The sequence below is a fragment of the Rhopilema esculentum genome, chromosome 11 (assembly GCF_057945365.1).
Source record: "Rhopilema esculentum isolate cy_ngs chromosome 11, ASM5794536v1, whole genome shotgun sequence".
Taxonomy (NCBI): domain Eukaryota; kingdom Metazoa; phylum Cnidaria; class Scyphozoa; order Rhizostomeae; family Rhizostomatidae; genus Rhopilema; species Rhopilema esculentum.
This window is the reverse complement of record NC_142825.1, coordinates 4,454,876-4,471,647: the sequence shown is the minus strand read 5'-3', so window position 1 is coordinate 4,471,647 and position 16,772 is coordinate 4,454,876. Positions and strand designations below refer to the sequence as shown.

The following is a 16,772-nucleotide window of genomic DNA, read 5'->3' as shown; positions in this document are numbered from 1 at the left end:
GAAAGCAAGATAACATCATGAACCCGTTTTGGTAACAGATTTTAACAAGTTGTGATTAGGGCGAGTTACCCAACACCAATTTATAACGACAAATAACTACTGTTTAAATCTGTAAATATTAAAGGTGTAGAATTCTAATACAGTTTAAACTCTATACTTTTAAATCTAAATTTGTCTGATAATAATACTTTACTATGAGACAGGGCTGCAAAAACAAAGATTAGAGGTAAAGAACTTTTGGAATGTTCATGTGTGTACAACTGGGAAGGACCTCCTTCACAATCAGGTTAAAAAGAGATAAAGTGCAACAAATTATCAGTGATGTGTAAAGCAACAAGAACAAGACAGATAGTAAAGTATAAACTACAATACTTTCTATGTTTCTTAATCTATGGGAAAATTTGCTTTTTAAAATTAAACGAATCGATAACTAAAATGACTTAGGCCACGATATTGAGTTGAGAAGTGTTCTGGAGAAAAACTGGTTGTGAAAATTCCCAAATTCAAACACTCTGTTTCTATTGTTTCGAATGATACAATTATGATGCTGTTTATCTGTGAGATTTCGCAACAACCTAACATTTATGGTTTAACGAATGTTTAACAAAAAGGCTTGTAATTATCCAAAGGAAAAGTTCATTAAAAATCTCTCTACATTAAGAAAGATTAGGCAGTATTGCTCGAGCAAATAGTTAAATCCACCACCACTTTACGATGCATGCTATGTTTATGTTTAACAATCTCAAGAAAATTAGCTGTTATTTTAAATTATCAACGACCAGATGATTCAAGACGACATTTATCGACAAGAATGTAGTTCAAAACATGATATTACGCCTAGACCACCAAAGGTCCCTCCGAAGACGACAAGTTAATTCCAATAAATCTTGCTGCGACAAACAACCTATGTTGCGAAGTTATCAGCATTCTTTCTGGGTTTCATGTTAACTCGTGTTATGCCATCAGCCAATCCAGATTGAATCGATCTACAACAAATTTCAGATGTTTTCATAATGATTATTGTGACATAGAAAAAACTTCGTGCAGTTATTTTGCCAAAGTTGGCTTCAAACGTTTCGATGAGCTTGACCCTTAACCTTGACCTCACTTGACCTGCTGACCCTTAACTCTTAAACCAAATACGCCTTAACGACTATTGTGTAAAAATGAGCAGACTATAAAAGTAATAAGTGTTTAAAAACATACAAAGAAAAAACTATCAACAAACAATTGAAACAAATCATGAATCTGGCAGATTCAAGAAGATTCACGTTGGTATATAGAAGCAATTTAACGCCCAAAAAAATGAGAGACCTTTGATAAATTGTTATTAACTTACATCTCATCCATCTCTACATCCTCGTCTTCTTCGGGTACGTGTAAATACGGGTTACTTGCGGCGGGTCGGAATTTGTATCTACAGAGAAAGAGAACACCATGGTAACATGAGAGATAGATTGTCTGGCCAATGCTAATGATGTTACATATTAACTAAAGATAAGATTATCTCCTCTTCCCTAAGCTTATTATGTGACGTATTGGCTAGAGAAGCTTCTAAGTAATGTGATGGAGGGCAGCCTGAGGAGGACACCGGGAAAGCTGAACTGGTACTGAAAAAGTTGATGTAAAATGGTCCTGATGCTGAAACAAGACAACAAGGAGTTATCAATACAAGTGATAGCAACATGTTAAATACAAGGAAGAAAAATGAGAATAACTTAATATAATAAACAGCTGACACACTGCTCATTATTGACCTTGACTGTCAATATAGCGCTAGAAGTAGCAGCAAACAAACGTGATCAAGTTTTTTGGAATATGATTGAAGAGTACTGATAAAAGATTCTTACGAAAGTGAAATTAGTATTAAAAAGAGAACTTACCCAGTGACAACGAAGAACAGCAGTGACGCCAACTCCGTACATAACTGTGAAGAGAAAAAGAAAGCCAGTCCTTTAATATGTTGATGATTTCATTAGTCTTTCATGGAACAGACATGAAAATGAGATTTAACCTAGTAAATTGTCTGATGACTATCTTCTTCAGTGAAAATGTAGCTGATAAGATCTAATGTAAGATAAAAACTAAGATGTGAAAATACTTGAAGTTGTGACCTCTTTTAGTTCTCACTTAAAAGCTATAGATCATAGAATTGTGTAAAACAAAACTCCTATTTGGTCGGATCTGCTAAAAGGACACGCTATTCAAATCACATAATATCAGGCTAATTTGCCTATTGCGTGTTACCTTAGTCCACCAGAAACTTTCCTACACTACAAAAATATAACTGCTCTGCTAAACAACAGAACCGGGCAGTAAACAAACTGTCCAGAATCAGGTTTATTATGCTTTAAAATAAAAGAAATCTTAAAAATGTTTCTTTAATCTGTCAATTAACATAAAGTGCTGGACAGACTAGCGTCCCATTAAGTTATTGGCTAAATAAAAAATTGGCAAGCAAGACTGGACAGAATTGTACCTCCGGACAGAACAGAAAGAAATGCACTAAAAAATGCACTAGAGTCACATACTCAACTGTTGGAAGATCAAATAAAAATAAATAACTAGAAAGAGCAAGAATACTTACAGGATCCAGCCATATATAGTTAAATGGAACAGTTATCTGTGAAAATAAAAACATCAAGCATATATATATTTATACAGAGATAGAAAGTGTAATTGATAACTACTATGAAGAAATAATTATAAAGTTTAAATATTTCAGAGCCAAATGGCATTATTCACAGGTACGAAACATGCCTGGTGGGTTTTAGCATAAAGAGCAACATAAATTCGAAGGGCTGGGTTAAATATAATTTTAAAATTTCATCATGGTTGTGAAATTTGTTACTCTTTCTTGAAAACTCCTGAAAAATATCATTTCTATAACTTTTTCTAACAAATATATAGCAACATATAAAAATAGCTTTTACTAAAGGTTTAAGAAATGTTTCTAGGACAACCGTCGCCTAAATTTAAAAGTTGATTTAAGAAAACAAATGAATGATAAAAGCGAAATTAAAACTGAAACAATATATAAGTAAAACAAGTATCAAGGAATGAAATTCAAATCTCTGATTATATGAGTTAGAGCTTTTCAAAGACAATGCAGTGTTGAAAATTTTGCTCACTATTCAAGCCAGTTCTAAATCAGTTGTACTTAAAAGTTGATAATACACACCTTTATCAAGTAAACAATAATTCTGGTGAAGTATATGTAGCAAACGATCTGTAATTAGAAAATTTCAAAATTAAACTAAATCTTTGTTGATGATGAGACTAGATTGCACATACAAGAGACCATAGCTTGACAAGGAAACCATATAACTAGGCTTGAGGAGTACTGAAAAAGTCGGGACAACTGGAATGTCAGGTAAAGACACCAGATTGCATGTTCATAACGACGATAGACATCTGTGAAATACATCTTTTTCTATTCAAAGAAAATTTCCTCTCAATCAAAGTAGAGCAAAAAAAAATTTTAAACTAAAAAAAGGTACTTCTTTTACTAGTAAAGATTTTTTATTTATTCTATTTAACAGCGAAAATATAGCTATTGTAATTATAGAAACTGCACAATAAAGGTACTACAAGCTTTAAGAAAAAAGTTTTTGGTACTGCAACATATGTTTCCGCAATTTCGTGCTACGTTCAAAGCTTTAAGAGTGTAGGCACAAAGAGACCATAGCTAGGCTTGAGGAACATGAAAAAATCGGGACATCTGCAATGTTAGGCACCAAAGGGCACCAGACTGCATAACGATGGTAGACAACACATCACATCTGTGTAAGTCTTATTCCATTCAACGCAAATTTCCCCTCAATCAAAGTAGAGCAAACAATAAACATATGAGCTAAAAAATGTACTTCTTTTCCTGATTTCTAATTTATTCTATCTAACAATTAAAATATATCATATTGATATCTTTCATCTTCTGTCGTGGTGTATGATACATGCATGACTGCAAAATACAAAATTTTCTCGGTTTATCATTATAAAAAACGTGGACTCATAACTGAAGAGATACAAATATTCGTCCCGAGAAATTTCTGCAAATGTCACCGGACTTACCAAAACGTAGAAATGTCGAAACAGCTTTAGCTTAGCCAAACTTATCGCAGCTGCAAAAATAATTTCATCATTTATATATGGGCAAAGAATATAATAGATTTAACATGACAACATGCACATGCATAATAGAAACAAAAAAGATTCTATGATAAAAAATTCAACAGACTATTCATGTGGTGTGATGGCAGTATCAGATTCAAATGTTTCCATGACTCTTCTGGTAAATCTCCAGTCCTTACGAAACTGCAAATTACTGTGTTTGAAATGTACATAATTATTTTTATTACAGCAGTATTTCTTTCTGAAATAAAAATAGCAATTTAAAGGATCAAATCACTTTAAACTAACCTTTTCCGTCAGTTTTTGAAGCTTCTTGAAGGTGTCTTATTGACCTGTGGAAACAATTAATAGTTTTGCGAAATATTTTTTCAAATTGTCTGATTGATTCGATTATCAACTTAGTGTTGTTAGATGAGCTCATATTGCAGAAACATTTATCTGAATCTGAAATGTAGATAATATGGGAAGTTTGTTGTCGAAATATGGAAACATGTAATCTGTTGTCTAGAACCAAGATTCGTAATCACAAAGCCTTGCAAAATGTCCAGTGATGCAAACTGAATAAGAAGCAGCGAAATATTTCTAAATAATATTACAAATCAATAGACCATATTTCAATCGATTTGGTTTCAACTTTTGCTCTGATGGGCCCCGTATGCCGGGGCGAAATATTAGCTTTCACTGATTTACGGGTTTTTATTGTTGTTTATTCTCGGCGTATTGTGGTGTTTCATATTTGCTACATTTTCAATGAAATACTGATCGGAAAAAACTACATAATGTGATTGCTGAAAGGGGTACTCACCATACAACAGGGAATAAAACTGTACCACAGCAGATCAAATCAACAAGAATGAATATTTGGTTGTAAGAACAGTCAAGGAGAGTACTAAAGGTTGTTTATATCAAAATCAAATGAATACCAAAGGTAGAAGTTCGAGGTTTGAACTTAAAAAAACATGCAGTCCAAGCCTTCTTGTAGTGTGCTGCACAATCATACCAATGAAATTAAATGTTATTAAAAGTTAGAACTAAGATCTTTGTGGAACAGTTACATGTTTTAGCAATTCCTCAATTTCTTCAAAGTAATTACGCATGATTGCAAATATACCATTCTAGAGAGTAGTTCACGTAGACTGCTGCTTGAATAGGTGTTTTTCTACTTGTAATACAACTTTGTAGTGGGTTACAATTCTTCGCAAAACATCTCACTAATAGCTTCAACTCTAATTTTACGAAAAAAGTTTGCAATCTGCAATATTGTTTTGTAATATTCATTGATAGAGGATTATTCCCTGCATAAAAATATAAAAGAAACTCTTTGATTGTTCACAAATAACAGGGTATTGTTTCTACCACACGCGTGCGCGAGGGTGCTCTTGAAGGATGTTAATGTTGTTTGAATTTTAAAGCTTAGTTTGTGAAAGCTTAGTATCAAAGCTCATAGTATAAAAGTTAGACAATGCTCCAAAGAAACTTCTATTCAATCATTTTGAAACGAAGAGGATATCCATGTCTTATATTGTGCCTTTCCTTCTTCTGTTGAATCAATCATGATGGAAGCCACGTTTGCAAGAATCTGAAAATAAATGCAAAATATTGAGCAATTGCTGCATTTCAAAATAAAGCTGTTCCTTAACCAAAAGTAAACATTTCGCAATAATCACAATCAATAAAAGATGCTACAAATACTCCAATGAAACTGTCATCAAACATGTCTCCGGGAGGCATTAAAAACGATATTCAAGTCTTCAAAAGCAAACCATTTATTTGACAGGCAAAATGACACAAGTTATAAATATGAATCAAGAACGATAAATCAAATGTTGAACAACCCAAAGTGATATAAATGTAATCACACAAAGCTTAGCTTAGATTTAACCCGCTATTATCGGGTTCTTATTCCAGATTACAGTGTACTGAATAAAATTCAAACTATTCAGAGTATAGTATTCAAAAACGACTCCAGGTTTTTATCACTTCGACTTATATTTTCTCTCTCTTTAACGAAGATGGTGGTTTATATACAGTGAGAGAACGGGCCTTACCTGGAGAGGTATGACAATCATGAATATGCGTTTTTCTTTCGTGGAAAGCACTTGTTTGACGAAGAAGAAGCCAGTGCCGATGAGCACAATACAGGTGAACATGAGCGCACCCTTCAGCCTATAACGCACAAGTAGCTTCACATAAAACACTAAAACGATTCTTGAACTGATATATTGCCTTAACATTCAACCAAACTAAGGCATCTAGCTAAACTCCTTGTCGTTCAGGTTAATGCATTACTTTTTGGTAATCATTAAAAATCAATAATATTTTAGCTACATTAGTTATTCTACGAATATGTGTTGCCAATTCAAAGCCTAGTCCAGATTATTGTCTAGTCCAGATATTAGAATATCGGCTTATTCCACTACTATAAGACCAGAGATAACATAAATATTATTATATTACGATTACATAACTCCAGGTATCTTAAAGCAAATGCTTAAAGTGACAATTTTAACGGAAATTGAGTAATTTGCATTGAGAAGACACGTCGTGTATTCTGACGATAGTAACATTAAATAATTATGTGTAAAAATCTTGATAAGTCGAGAATATATACCATGATAAGTAAGTTCAACATGGGCATGTTGTAGTTTCTTTCAGGCCATAGCTGATATTTACTTACAAATGTGTTATATAAAACAGCACAGCCCATGATTCCATTCGCCTGCCGTCTTTTCCAATATAGTAGTAATTTATCTATAAAGAAGACATAAAAATAGTCACATTGCTTAGTGCTATTGATAAACTAGTTTCACGAATCGCTCTTCGTCCACAGTCAAGGAGTCATAGCATAACCTAGCCACATGTTGAGGGGAGGACATTTTACGAATGCTGTGCTATTCGCATACCAAAAATACGTCACTTCCTATCCAAAAATACGTCACTTCCGATCCGATAATTCCTCACTTCCTATCCAATAATATGCCACTTCCTATCCAATGATACATCACGTACTGCCACATCTTTAATTTACTCAATAGATATAATCTGTTTTCTATTTATTTATGACAAGAACACCAACGAAGCTGTCATCACAATAATTGAACGATATGGCCTACACTGATTACCTCTCGTCACTCTTCCTTAATGATACCCCTTCCTGATCAAAGATAAAGATACTTACTGCATGAAATATCAGGGAGAACGACTTCAGGAAAACAACAACGGCCATCAAATAGTGAATTTTGAAAGTCCATTCTCTAAAATTAGGAAAAAGTGTCTTGAATTGAATTGAAGTGTATATTATGAGCATGAGAAAAATTATATAATTCTGCGTGTAAAAGATGGGAAATGTTATAATTAAGTATAGCAATCTTTAAATAAAATGAAACAAAATCTTATCCGAAGATTTCTCACCTCAGTTTTCGCAGTATACTTAAATAGACGCACCCAGCAATGAAAAAAATTACCGAAATGACTCCATATATTGTTGGCAATGGAATCTGGGATAAACAGAGCATTTAAAATGAATGTTATTGCAGAAATGACAATGTGAAATAAAAGCAAAATTATTTCCAGTGCAGTTTATAAAAATGTTTCTGTGCGCCATTAAAAAATAAAGACCACTATATTTGTGGATTAACCGCGGCTTAATTGTGGATACTGGCTTAGCAAGCTATGGATACCAACAACAAAAGCGTTTAAACATTGTAAAAAAAGTACAATATCCAGATCCGCCACTGTATACAAAAACCAAAAAGAGTCCATCATTTCAAAATAAAAATAAAAAATACGTTAAATTAAACGAAAAGTGAAAGTATTCCTCGAGAACATTTCTCGACAAATTTCTCGGTTATTCGTTACAGGATTAGAATTTTTCGGGAAAATTAAAGAAAACCATCAAGATCCTTGCTTCTCTGAATCAAAATATCTTGAAAATGCTCTGTCTTTTGTCACCCTCAAAACATTTCAACCGCACAGTATAACATTCGTACAGTGGTTGGTAAAACTGTAAATTGCGTTTAAAAAAACTGCAGTAGGGAGGGGGTGCGATAAATACATGGAACAAAAAGGCAGGAACTAAAATAATTTAAACTTACTTCCCCAGCAGCCAGGAATGTGTCTTTGTTATGTTCTATTATTCGAAGCTAAAAGAGCAAAAATATAATAAATATCAAATTAGAAAATGCTGCTTTGCCACTGAGCTCCTATCTGCTGACCATTCTCATTCAAACTGGCTACCCTAAAAGCCAGTAGCCTTTGTAAAGTAGGAGATTTTTGATGAGGCTACTTTCTCGTTTAGAATCAAGAGAAGGAAAAGACGAAAACTAAAGAAATTTTTCACATATTGCAATATCTTGCTGCTAAAAGTTTTCTACAAAGTTATGAATTTGGATTGATCATTTTTAGAACAAATAACACACTATTAAAAAAATTATAACAGTTTATTATCCTGTTCTTTTCTTTGATATTGCAGGTTGCTTAAAGGACCAAACACTTTATTCGCTATATTATTTTTACGTGTTTCATTAACATTGTCTTGGTCCGACAATATTGATTAAAGGAATTCTCATTGCTACTAATGTCCAAAATCTGGAAATAACTAAACGCAAATTAACTAATTATTCCATGGCGAAAAAATATTTAGCCAAAATTCTCCTTGCGAATAATGAACGCTATCTAAATAAGGAAAATAATCAAAAACAAAATTTGCAGCCCACCTTCATGTCAATTTTTACAGGAGTGTCGGTGTAGCAGTTGTGGAAATAGAGGTTATAAAGACCCTCATTTCCTTCATTGATTATAATCGTTATCTGAAAAACAAATGGATTTGGTTTGGAATACAATTTGCAATACACTTGATAAACTCGATAAAACTGCTCGTTTTTTCTTATTCTGTCCATGGAAATATGAAAACAGGTAACAGAATTGAGATAATAGTAAATTCAGGTTCAACATTAACAAAATTTGATACCACTAATACATGACAAAGCTTGATTAAATAAAATTTAGTCATGTTTAATTTGTGACAGGGTACGCCTTTTAGGTGCCCCTTGGGCTTTTGTTTTTTGGCACAGATTGCACGATTGTGGAGTTTGTGTTTATTGTAGCAGGGCTCGAGCAAACATTACATTGTGTCTTGTATACGGCCAAAGCAACAAGCGTGCAAGTGTACATTGGCCTTGGATATATAAACTTTAATTCTCACAATATAAGTTTCATTCTCACAAGACAACCTAAAGTTGGACTGTGGAGGGTCATTGCGACCCTGCCCACCCTACCCATGTCTAGGTATTTTCAGGTTTTTACATGCATATTAACTTGCTACTTCTTTTCTTCGTGCATCAGTTAATGCTTGCGACTTTTTACATGAACAAGGTGTTGCTAGTTGGCGGAAGAAGGCTACTGTTTCTTCTTTTCAAACCTCTCAAAAACGGTTGGGGTTTTATTTATGGCCGTCTTTGCGTTTGGCGCAACGACAGCTCAAAAATAAATGCTCCAAATGTTGAGAGAACGCTACTTTCAGTCTTATGATTGACAATGGTAAATGTTCTGAGGACCATCTTACCCATAATTGCGAAAGGTTTTTGTTTAGTAACCTGGAACAAATATTAAATGTATGGTGAACGCAGTCGTAAAGGATCCATTTCTCAGGTTGAGACTAAATCTCCTGTTGTTAGTTGTTTTGCTTGAGGTAACACTTAACTTAAACTACTGTGCTTTGTTGTAACTACTGTGCTTTGAAACGTAATAGCCAACAAAATAGAAAATACACCGCTTACCGTTCCAGCAAACATATTTCCAGTCAGGTTGAGAGGCAGTTCTTGGCGATGTGATCCTTCTTTCAAGGAAACAACATCAGGTTTTTTAACATCTCTCACTTTCCGAGTCTTGTTTTTATTATCTCCCGAAGGTGTAGCATCAATCGTCTTTACAATATCAACACCAAGTTTTGGCAGCAGCTTTCTCACATAATCCAAAAGACTGCTTTCATACCATGCTTGGTCTGGCAATCGGATGTTACTCACGTTCAGCGTTTTAAACGAGGGACCAAATCGCTCAACAATGATTCTGAGCAGAGAGGACGAAATTATTTAAGACTTAGGACAACATTTTTCAATTTTTAAGTGAGAAGGTAACATTACTACAAATAGGTATGATATGTATAAAGTTTGTAAACACTTGGATAACAGAAGCACGATTTTGAATTCTTGAATTCAATGAGAGACAAAATGTATTTTCAAGGAAATAAAACGAATGAGTCTTTACAAGAAAACAAAAAAATATATAAAAGCCCATCCTAAAGAATATATCTTTGGGTAATAAATGCATTAAAGATTGTTAAGTTAAAAACGAGAAGTGAATTGAGTTTCCAGTACTTTTTTCTTGAAAAGTCCAATGTAAAAAGCATCATTTCAACTTGCTTGGCAAGCCCATCCCTTTCTTGTAAAACACACTTATCAGTGTGCTGTTCCTGAAGATTATAAAAAGGTACAAATATATTTAGCAATTCAATAACAGAAAAACAAAAATAAATCTTATCAAATAGTTAATTCGAATTCATTTTACACATCTCTACACATCTTTGCAGATAAATCTACTCTTAGATCTTTTAAATCTAAGGCTGCCTTGGATTATAAATCTAAGATCTAATCTAAGATTGGATTATAAGATCTTATAAATCTAAGGCTGCCTTGGACTACTATCATTCAAAATGGTAAATCAAGAATGGTCTTAACATTATGTTAAACTCCTCATGATTATAACTAAAATTTTTAAAGCAGTGGATCTTTTTTCTTTCAAACGTGACAATTTTCAAGGAAGCAATAAATATAAAAACAAACCATATAAGATGAAACACCATCACTTCCAGTCTTTTCTAAACTAAAACCAACCTACCATCATCAAAGAAAAAATAAAAGCTAAGTTAAAGAAATATTTATCATAAGTGAAATATGTAAAAAACAGCCTTTCAGTTTAAATTGATGATAGACCTCACCCTTGTAAATGTCCTAGCAAAGTAAATTGGATGTCTAATGGCTGCCTATTTAAAAAAAGATTTTGCCCACAGCAGACATATAAAATCAAAAGGCAGCATGAGAGCTTCTCTAAAAATAAAAATTTAACCAGCTGAAGGATTTGTCCAGTTGTTAATGGAATTAATAAAAAACCAAACTGAAACAGAACAAAATGAAAGGCCAATCTCTAGTTACCACAATACAAAATCATTTTGAAAAAGACAGATTGTTGTATTGCATTGTTCTAAAATGACAATATGAACACTCATATATAACCTTAACAGCATAAACTTTTTCAATAATTCTAAAGTTTCTTCTACAAAACATGCTTGATAGTGTCTAAGAAATGGAGAAGTGTTAATAACAGCAAAAATGTCTACGACAAAAAAGTCACATTTTGATTGCAAACATGGAAATAAGTGTTTAGATATTATTAACCCTTGCTTAAAATACCCATTGAGAGGAATAGATTTAAATAGCAACGGGCAGCATTATTAAAAAAGGACAGAGACACCTGAGTTGCAAAAGATGATGAAAACATAAATAATAATAAAACTGATAGATTTGTTAAAATTAAACATATACTTTATAAAGTTGACTCAAGATGAGACAAGCTTGATTGAAATTAAGAAATAGCTCACCAAATTATTGAGTTTTACTTTGGGAGATGGTTTTTCAACTTTGGGTGAAACATAAATGATATCAATCATGAGGCCACCACCCTTTAGAAATCCAAAAGTGCTGACAGCAAAGTTTCTTCTAGCATCATTCTAAAAATGAACAGATATTCTGTTGGTAAAAAAACATGCAAAAACAGGAAAGAATGAGCTGTAAATAGATACAAACGTGCCATCACACAAGTCTGTCACCTTCCAGTAACATGGTAACTGCCATAATATAAACTTTGAGATGAAAAGAAGTAACCAGAATTTTTCAACCAGAATATATTTAACATTTGCAAATACATTAAATGTTTTGCTGGAAAAGTTCCCCTCTTATAATTCTGAACTATGAAATTATTACATATGTAAATGTGTTAATATTTCATCAATTTCTAATTAACCAGGTATAATGTTGATTAACACCCTTTGTTATCTAAATTGAACTCTAGAAAATTGGGTATTTTTGTCACTGTTAACAAGCAAATCAAAGCTTGATCAAGACTTTAAAAGCCAAATTACAGTAACAAACAGCTCACATGAGCTCAGACACAGGTTGGAAAGTGGGGAGCAAGAGAAATTTTAGCAATCATAGCAAAAGATTTTTAAAAAAGCTCTGTCTTTTGCAAAAAGGGGCCATTGGCCCCTTTGTCAGAGTCCCTTGTTCAAATCATGAAGATCTTTGTTGGGAAAACATTCACCACTCATTTAACTATATTCAAAAAATTTACTTTTGTCTGTGCCAGGAGACCCAGAACAAGCTCTTAACTTGTTCTGGTTTTTCTATTCCACCAGAATATTAGCTTTCAAATAGAAAATATTAACTAAAAGTTTTTCTAAGGAATCTTTTTTACATTTTGTGCAGCACATTGATACCTTCCAGCAGGCTTATGAAATCAAAGAATCATTTTTTACCCTACTAGGCAAGATACAATTTTCATCATTTTTTTTAAATATTAAAAGGCTTACTGGATTAAGTAAAGCATAATAAAGATTTGATTAAAAAAGTAAATTACCATTTTTTATTTTTGAGTAAATAAAAATTATCATGAATCTTATTCTTATGAGAATTTACACAAAGGAACTGATAAATAGGCCTGTGAAAAATTAGGGGATTGCAGACTTTTTGTAAGAAATAGCCCATATGAGTGACCAGCCATCACACTTACAAACTTACAAGGGTTAATTGGTTTATTTTTGTAACATCAACTTCTCCTGCCATTGCATTTTTTGCAATAAATGTTTTGCCAGATGGGTGATTTTTGCTATGATAGTCATAAAATTCAATCTCTTTGGAAAAGGATAGTGAAGTGAAAGGTACTTTTCAGAGCTTAGAACCTTTTACTCTTATAAAAACAGGCATATTTTTGGTAGGAAATTCGAAGAAATTGGTAAGAATTGTTGATTGGGGGATAGAATAAAACAGCAGGTTCCTTCCAACCTAACTTACGAAACTTCCCTCAAAGAGAACAGCTTACTCAGCTTAATATCAAGGGGCATTTACTGGTAACCCAGATTGCATGAAAAACTATAATGGCAATAAGTTTCAGATTATTGGCAAAGCCTGTAGCCATTCCATCCAGCAGTTTTGGAATCCATCTTTTTTATAGTTGGTACATATGCTGAAATAAAGCAATTGTCTATTCCATGTTTGGTACATACGCTCAGAAAATACAAATTAATCGAGGAACTGTCAATAACTAGAGCACCATCCGCCATTATCCCAATGTGCAAGTCTTGCTAAATACACACAATGTCCCATGCATTTAGTTTGTTTACAAAACTGTGACACAGCTCCTTTAAGCCAGGCTTAAGCATTGAAAGTGTGCATATTGCTAGCCCTTTTCATAGAGAAATTTTTGCAAGGGCAATAAACTGCCCGCATGGATCAGCCTACGAGGGTGATTGCCCGACTAACATTATTTGTTAAAAGAAGTCCTAAGGGTATTATCCAACCACATTACTGTCCACTGATGACTACGGAACTTTGAAGTTGAATTGACTTTGAAGAAAATTTGTTGTGGATTATGGAAAACTTTTGGACGGTATAACAGAGTTCTACACATTTGCCGGACGCAGTATTTTTCGAAAATGATGAAAGGGTTACAGAATTTTTATAAAGTTTTAAGGATTTGTGGAATTATTCAACTAATGTCTTGTAAAAACATCTTGGAACAAAGGTCCTATCAAAATTTTTAAGGCATGGAATTTTGGATGAAGATGACTGGAACTGTGGATTTCTACCCCCTTGATGTCCTCCTTTTCGATAGCACTTGCATTCTAAAAAACGTTCAGCTTAAAGGGCCTCAAGGAATCCTTGACGACGTCTTGAGAAGATGTGAATTGAATAAAAATGACAACAACAATAGTGACATTTGTTGCTAACTATTCCCTAAGTGTTCTATCTTTCTCTTGCAGGTGATACATGTTTTTGCAAGGGCGGTCAATAGCCCACATCAATAATTTGGCGAGGGCAATGGCGATCGCCTGCTTGAAATGAAAAGGCATGATATTGCGCAATAGCCATATATGTCGCCTTAATTTTGCGCTGCTATGATTTACTGCTAAATTACATGTTAATTAGATCTGGGATTTTCATAGTATGGAAAATTAGCTGAAACGAATAAATAGACAAAAGCTCAAAATAACAAATTTCTTTGGGTCCATAGGGCCGTCGCGAGGCAAGCCTTGTTGGGTGGGTGTTGCCTGCAATATTATCTAATTAAAAAATAATTACCTTAAATTCTTAAGTTGCTCTAACCAACTTCTGTAATAAATTTTGTCAATCTTATTGTGTGGCATATATAATTAGCAACTTTCCATTTTTATATGATAATACCAGCCTTTCCTAATAGTTTTGTCAAATCTGTATGTCGAATTGGCAAAGGATACAACTACCCAAGGCACTGTGGTTGCTGCCCAAGGACTAGAAAATTTTCGAATTTTGATGCTTCCAAGTCCCTGGAAAATGCACTCTTTTAAGGAAATTTTACTAAAACAATCCTCCCAATCCTATTTAAAATTCTTTTATTTTTGAAAACAAATTGAACAGAAGATAAAAACAACTGGTACAATTTCGCCGTGGTCTTGAAAAATTCCATATTGTCAGTTACTTCTAAAGCTAGGTAACAAGTAGCACTGTTTGTCAACTTAGATCCCTTTTTCCATCTTCGCATGCTTTTTGAATGTTAAAAACAATCCGGAGCTCGTTGTGAATTGCAGTTGACGCTTCTACCAAGAAACTTTAGGGAAAATTTTACCAAAAGAGGGCCTGGATTTTAAGATTTTGTGCCAACGAGAAATCTTCAAATCTTCAAATCATTGGTGTGACACCCCCACACCCCCTGGTCGCGACGCCCCTGGCTACGGAGAGTTAATCTGTCTTTTTCAAAACTATTATTGCTTTATTAAATCGATTGGCAACAGATTACGGTTTAACTCAAGCTGTCTTTAGTAAGAAAATTCCCTTAATCCGAATCATTCTGAAACTTCTGACAAAACGTGTGCAACAAAAAACTCATCAAGCTCTTTATGGAGTGATAGGCGACAAGTAGTTGACTAGCAAGTTCAGCTGTTGTTGGTTGGTGGTTTGGGAGGCGAACTCCTTCCTTCCTAAATTGTATAGCGAATGACTGTATCGTTTACACCTCGACAAAAAATGCAAGAAGTTAACTCATACCTCTATCATTAAGCTATGTCTCCTCGAAGAAACTTTTGACATCACTGATATCAAAAGTACGATCTTGAAAGCCGCGACGATTGAGCGGTCTTGACAACGCAATTTATAAGAACGTGACGCCATTTTCTCCGGTAAATTCTGTTCACCGTCTGCCTCTATTTCATGTCGCGGCTAATGATGAAAGATGACTTTTGCGACTTGACGTGTCATCCCATTCGACATCATCAGCACAATGAAAAAAGTGCAGGGAGTTTTTACTGGTCTGTTCTGTTTTCAGTGCTGAGTTTGGCAAAACACGTATAAGCCTTCAACAAGTAAAATGACAAGGGTGGATTTTTTACTGTTAGTTACTACGTCAGCTAAACGAGAATGTTGAAAACCCCTTTTAAAATGCCATAGGCACAGACGATGGCAGAAGATAAAAAAAGGGAGAATTCTAACAGAGATGGCAGTGAAAAATTGAGCCTGGGGGAGAAAGCTACGAATCAAGTTTAGTGGGATAGAAGGACCGATCCGACGCGGAAGAAAATTTCTGAAATTATACCTCCTAGAATCGCTAACAACAAAAGCGCCGACAACGGGATACAGCCACTGACCTCAAAAAAGACTGGATCTAGCTTCTCCAGCCCAGCATTGATTCCACATTGCAGCGTTCATCTTGAGACCTGCCGTGCAATCACTTTGGTTTCAGTTCAACTTGCTTTTTCATAGCAAAATTCAAAGTAACCGTTGAAATAAAAATTTGCAGCATTTAGTGACGTTAAACATTTTTGACATGGTATTAAACTTAGGTAACGGAGAATCCACTGTTTACTTATTTTCCTAGGCCTGTGGTGAATATTAAGGAATTTAATGATTAATGCACAGCTTAAATCGCAGCACTGTCTGTGCACCATTTTTACAAATAGCAGCCCAAAGCTTTAGGCAAGAGAGGTCTAAGGATGGAAAGATTCAATCGCTTTCTCGCACTGATGTAAATGTAAGAGAAAAATAGGTTGTTTGATCAAGTCTTCTTTTCAGATCAGTAGGTACAGCTAGGGCAGTACCCTTGGCCCAAGCCCTGGTGGGGACCTATATAAGAAATTGACCCTGGCTGACTCGGCAAAGTTCGGGCCGAGACAGCCCGGCAAAGTTCAGGCCGAGTCAGCCCGGACAAACTCAGCCCGGACAAACTCAGCCTGGACAAACTCAGCCCAGGCCAAGTCAGACCGGGCCGAGTCAGCCAGGCCCATTCAGGCCGGGCCCACTCAGGCCAGGCCCACTCAGGCCGGGCCAAGTCAGCCCGGGCTA

General features: G+C 34.5%; 1 protein-coding gene across 1 annotated transcript; it reads right to left on the bottom strand.

The window, feature by feature from the left end:
- Positions 1 to 65: 65 nt before the first annotated feature.
- LOC135693719 (protein GPR107) lies at positions 66 to 15,642 on the bottom strand. Its single transcript, XM_089111282.1, has 20 exons — positions 15,483 to 15,642; positions 11,786 to 11,914; positions 10,971 to 11,021; positions 10,506 to 10,600; positions 9,909 to 10,197; positions 8,847 to 8,939; positions 8,226 to 8,273; positions 7,543 to 7,628; positions 7,310 to 7,385; positions 6,809 to 6,882; positions 6,180 to 6,297; positions 5,642 to 5,710; positions 4,937 to 4,998; positions 4,420 to 4,463; positions 4,072 to 4,121; positions 3,182 to 3,229; positions 2,588 to 2,623; positions 1,884 to 1,927; positions 1,340 to 1,417; positions 66 to 986 (listed from the first exon to the last, which is right to left on the bottom strand). The coding sequence occupies exons 1-20, from the start codon at positions 15,603 to 15,605 to the stop codon at positions 905 to 907; spliced, it is 1,695 nt and encodes a 564-aa protein (XP_088967408.1). The 5' UTR covers positions 15,606 to 15,642; the 3' UTR covers positions 66 to 904.
- Between the last annotated feature and the right edge of the window lie 1,130 nt (positions 15,643 to 16,772).

What these genes read in the sequence shown, in the direction of transcription:
- LOC135693719 (XM_089111282.1), bottom strand. Translation starts at nt 15,605, where the DNA reads ATGGCGTCACGTTCTTATAAATTGCGTTGTCAAGACCGCTCAATCGTC. An exon ending in TCTCCCTGATATTTCATGCA is followed by an intron (nt 6,883 to 7,309) that starts GTAAGTATCTTT and finishes TCTTCTTTATAG; the next exon opens with ATAAATTACTACTATATTGG. An exon ending in TTATTGTTTACTTGATAAAG is followed by an intron (nt 2,624 to 3,181) that starts GTGTGTATTATC and finishes TTATTTTCACAG; the next exon opens with ATAACTGTTCCATTTAACTA.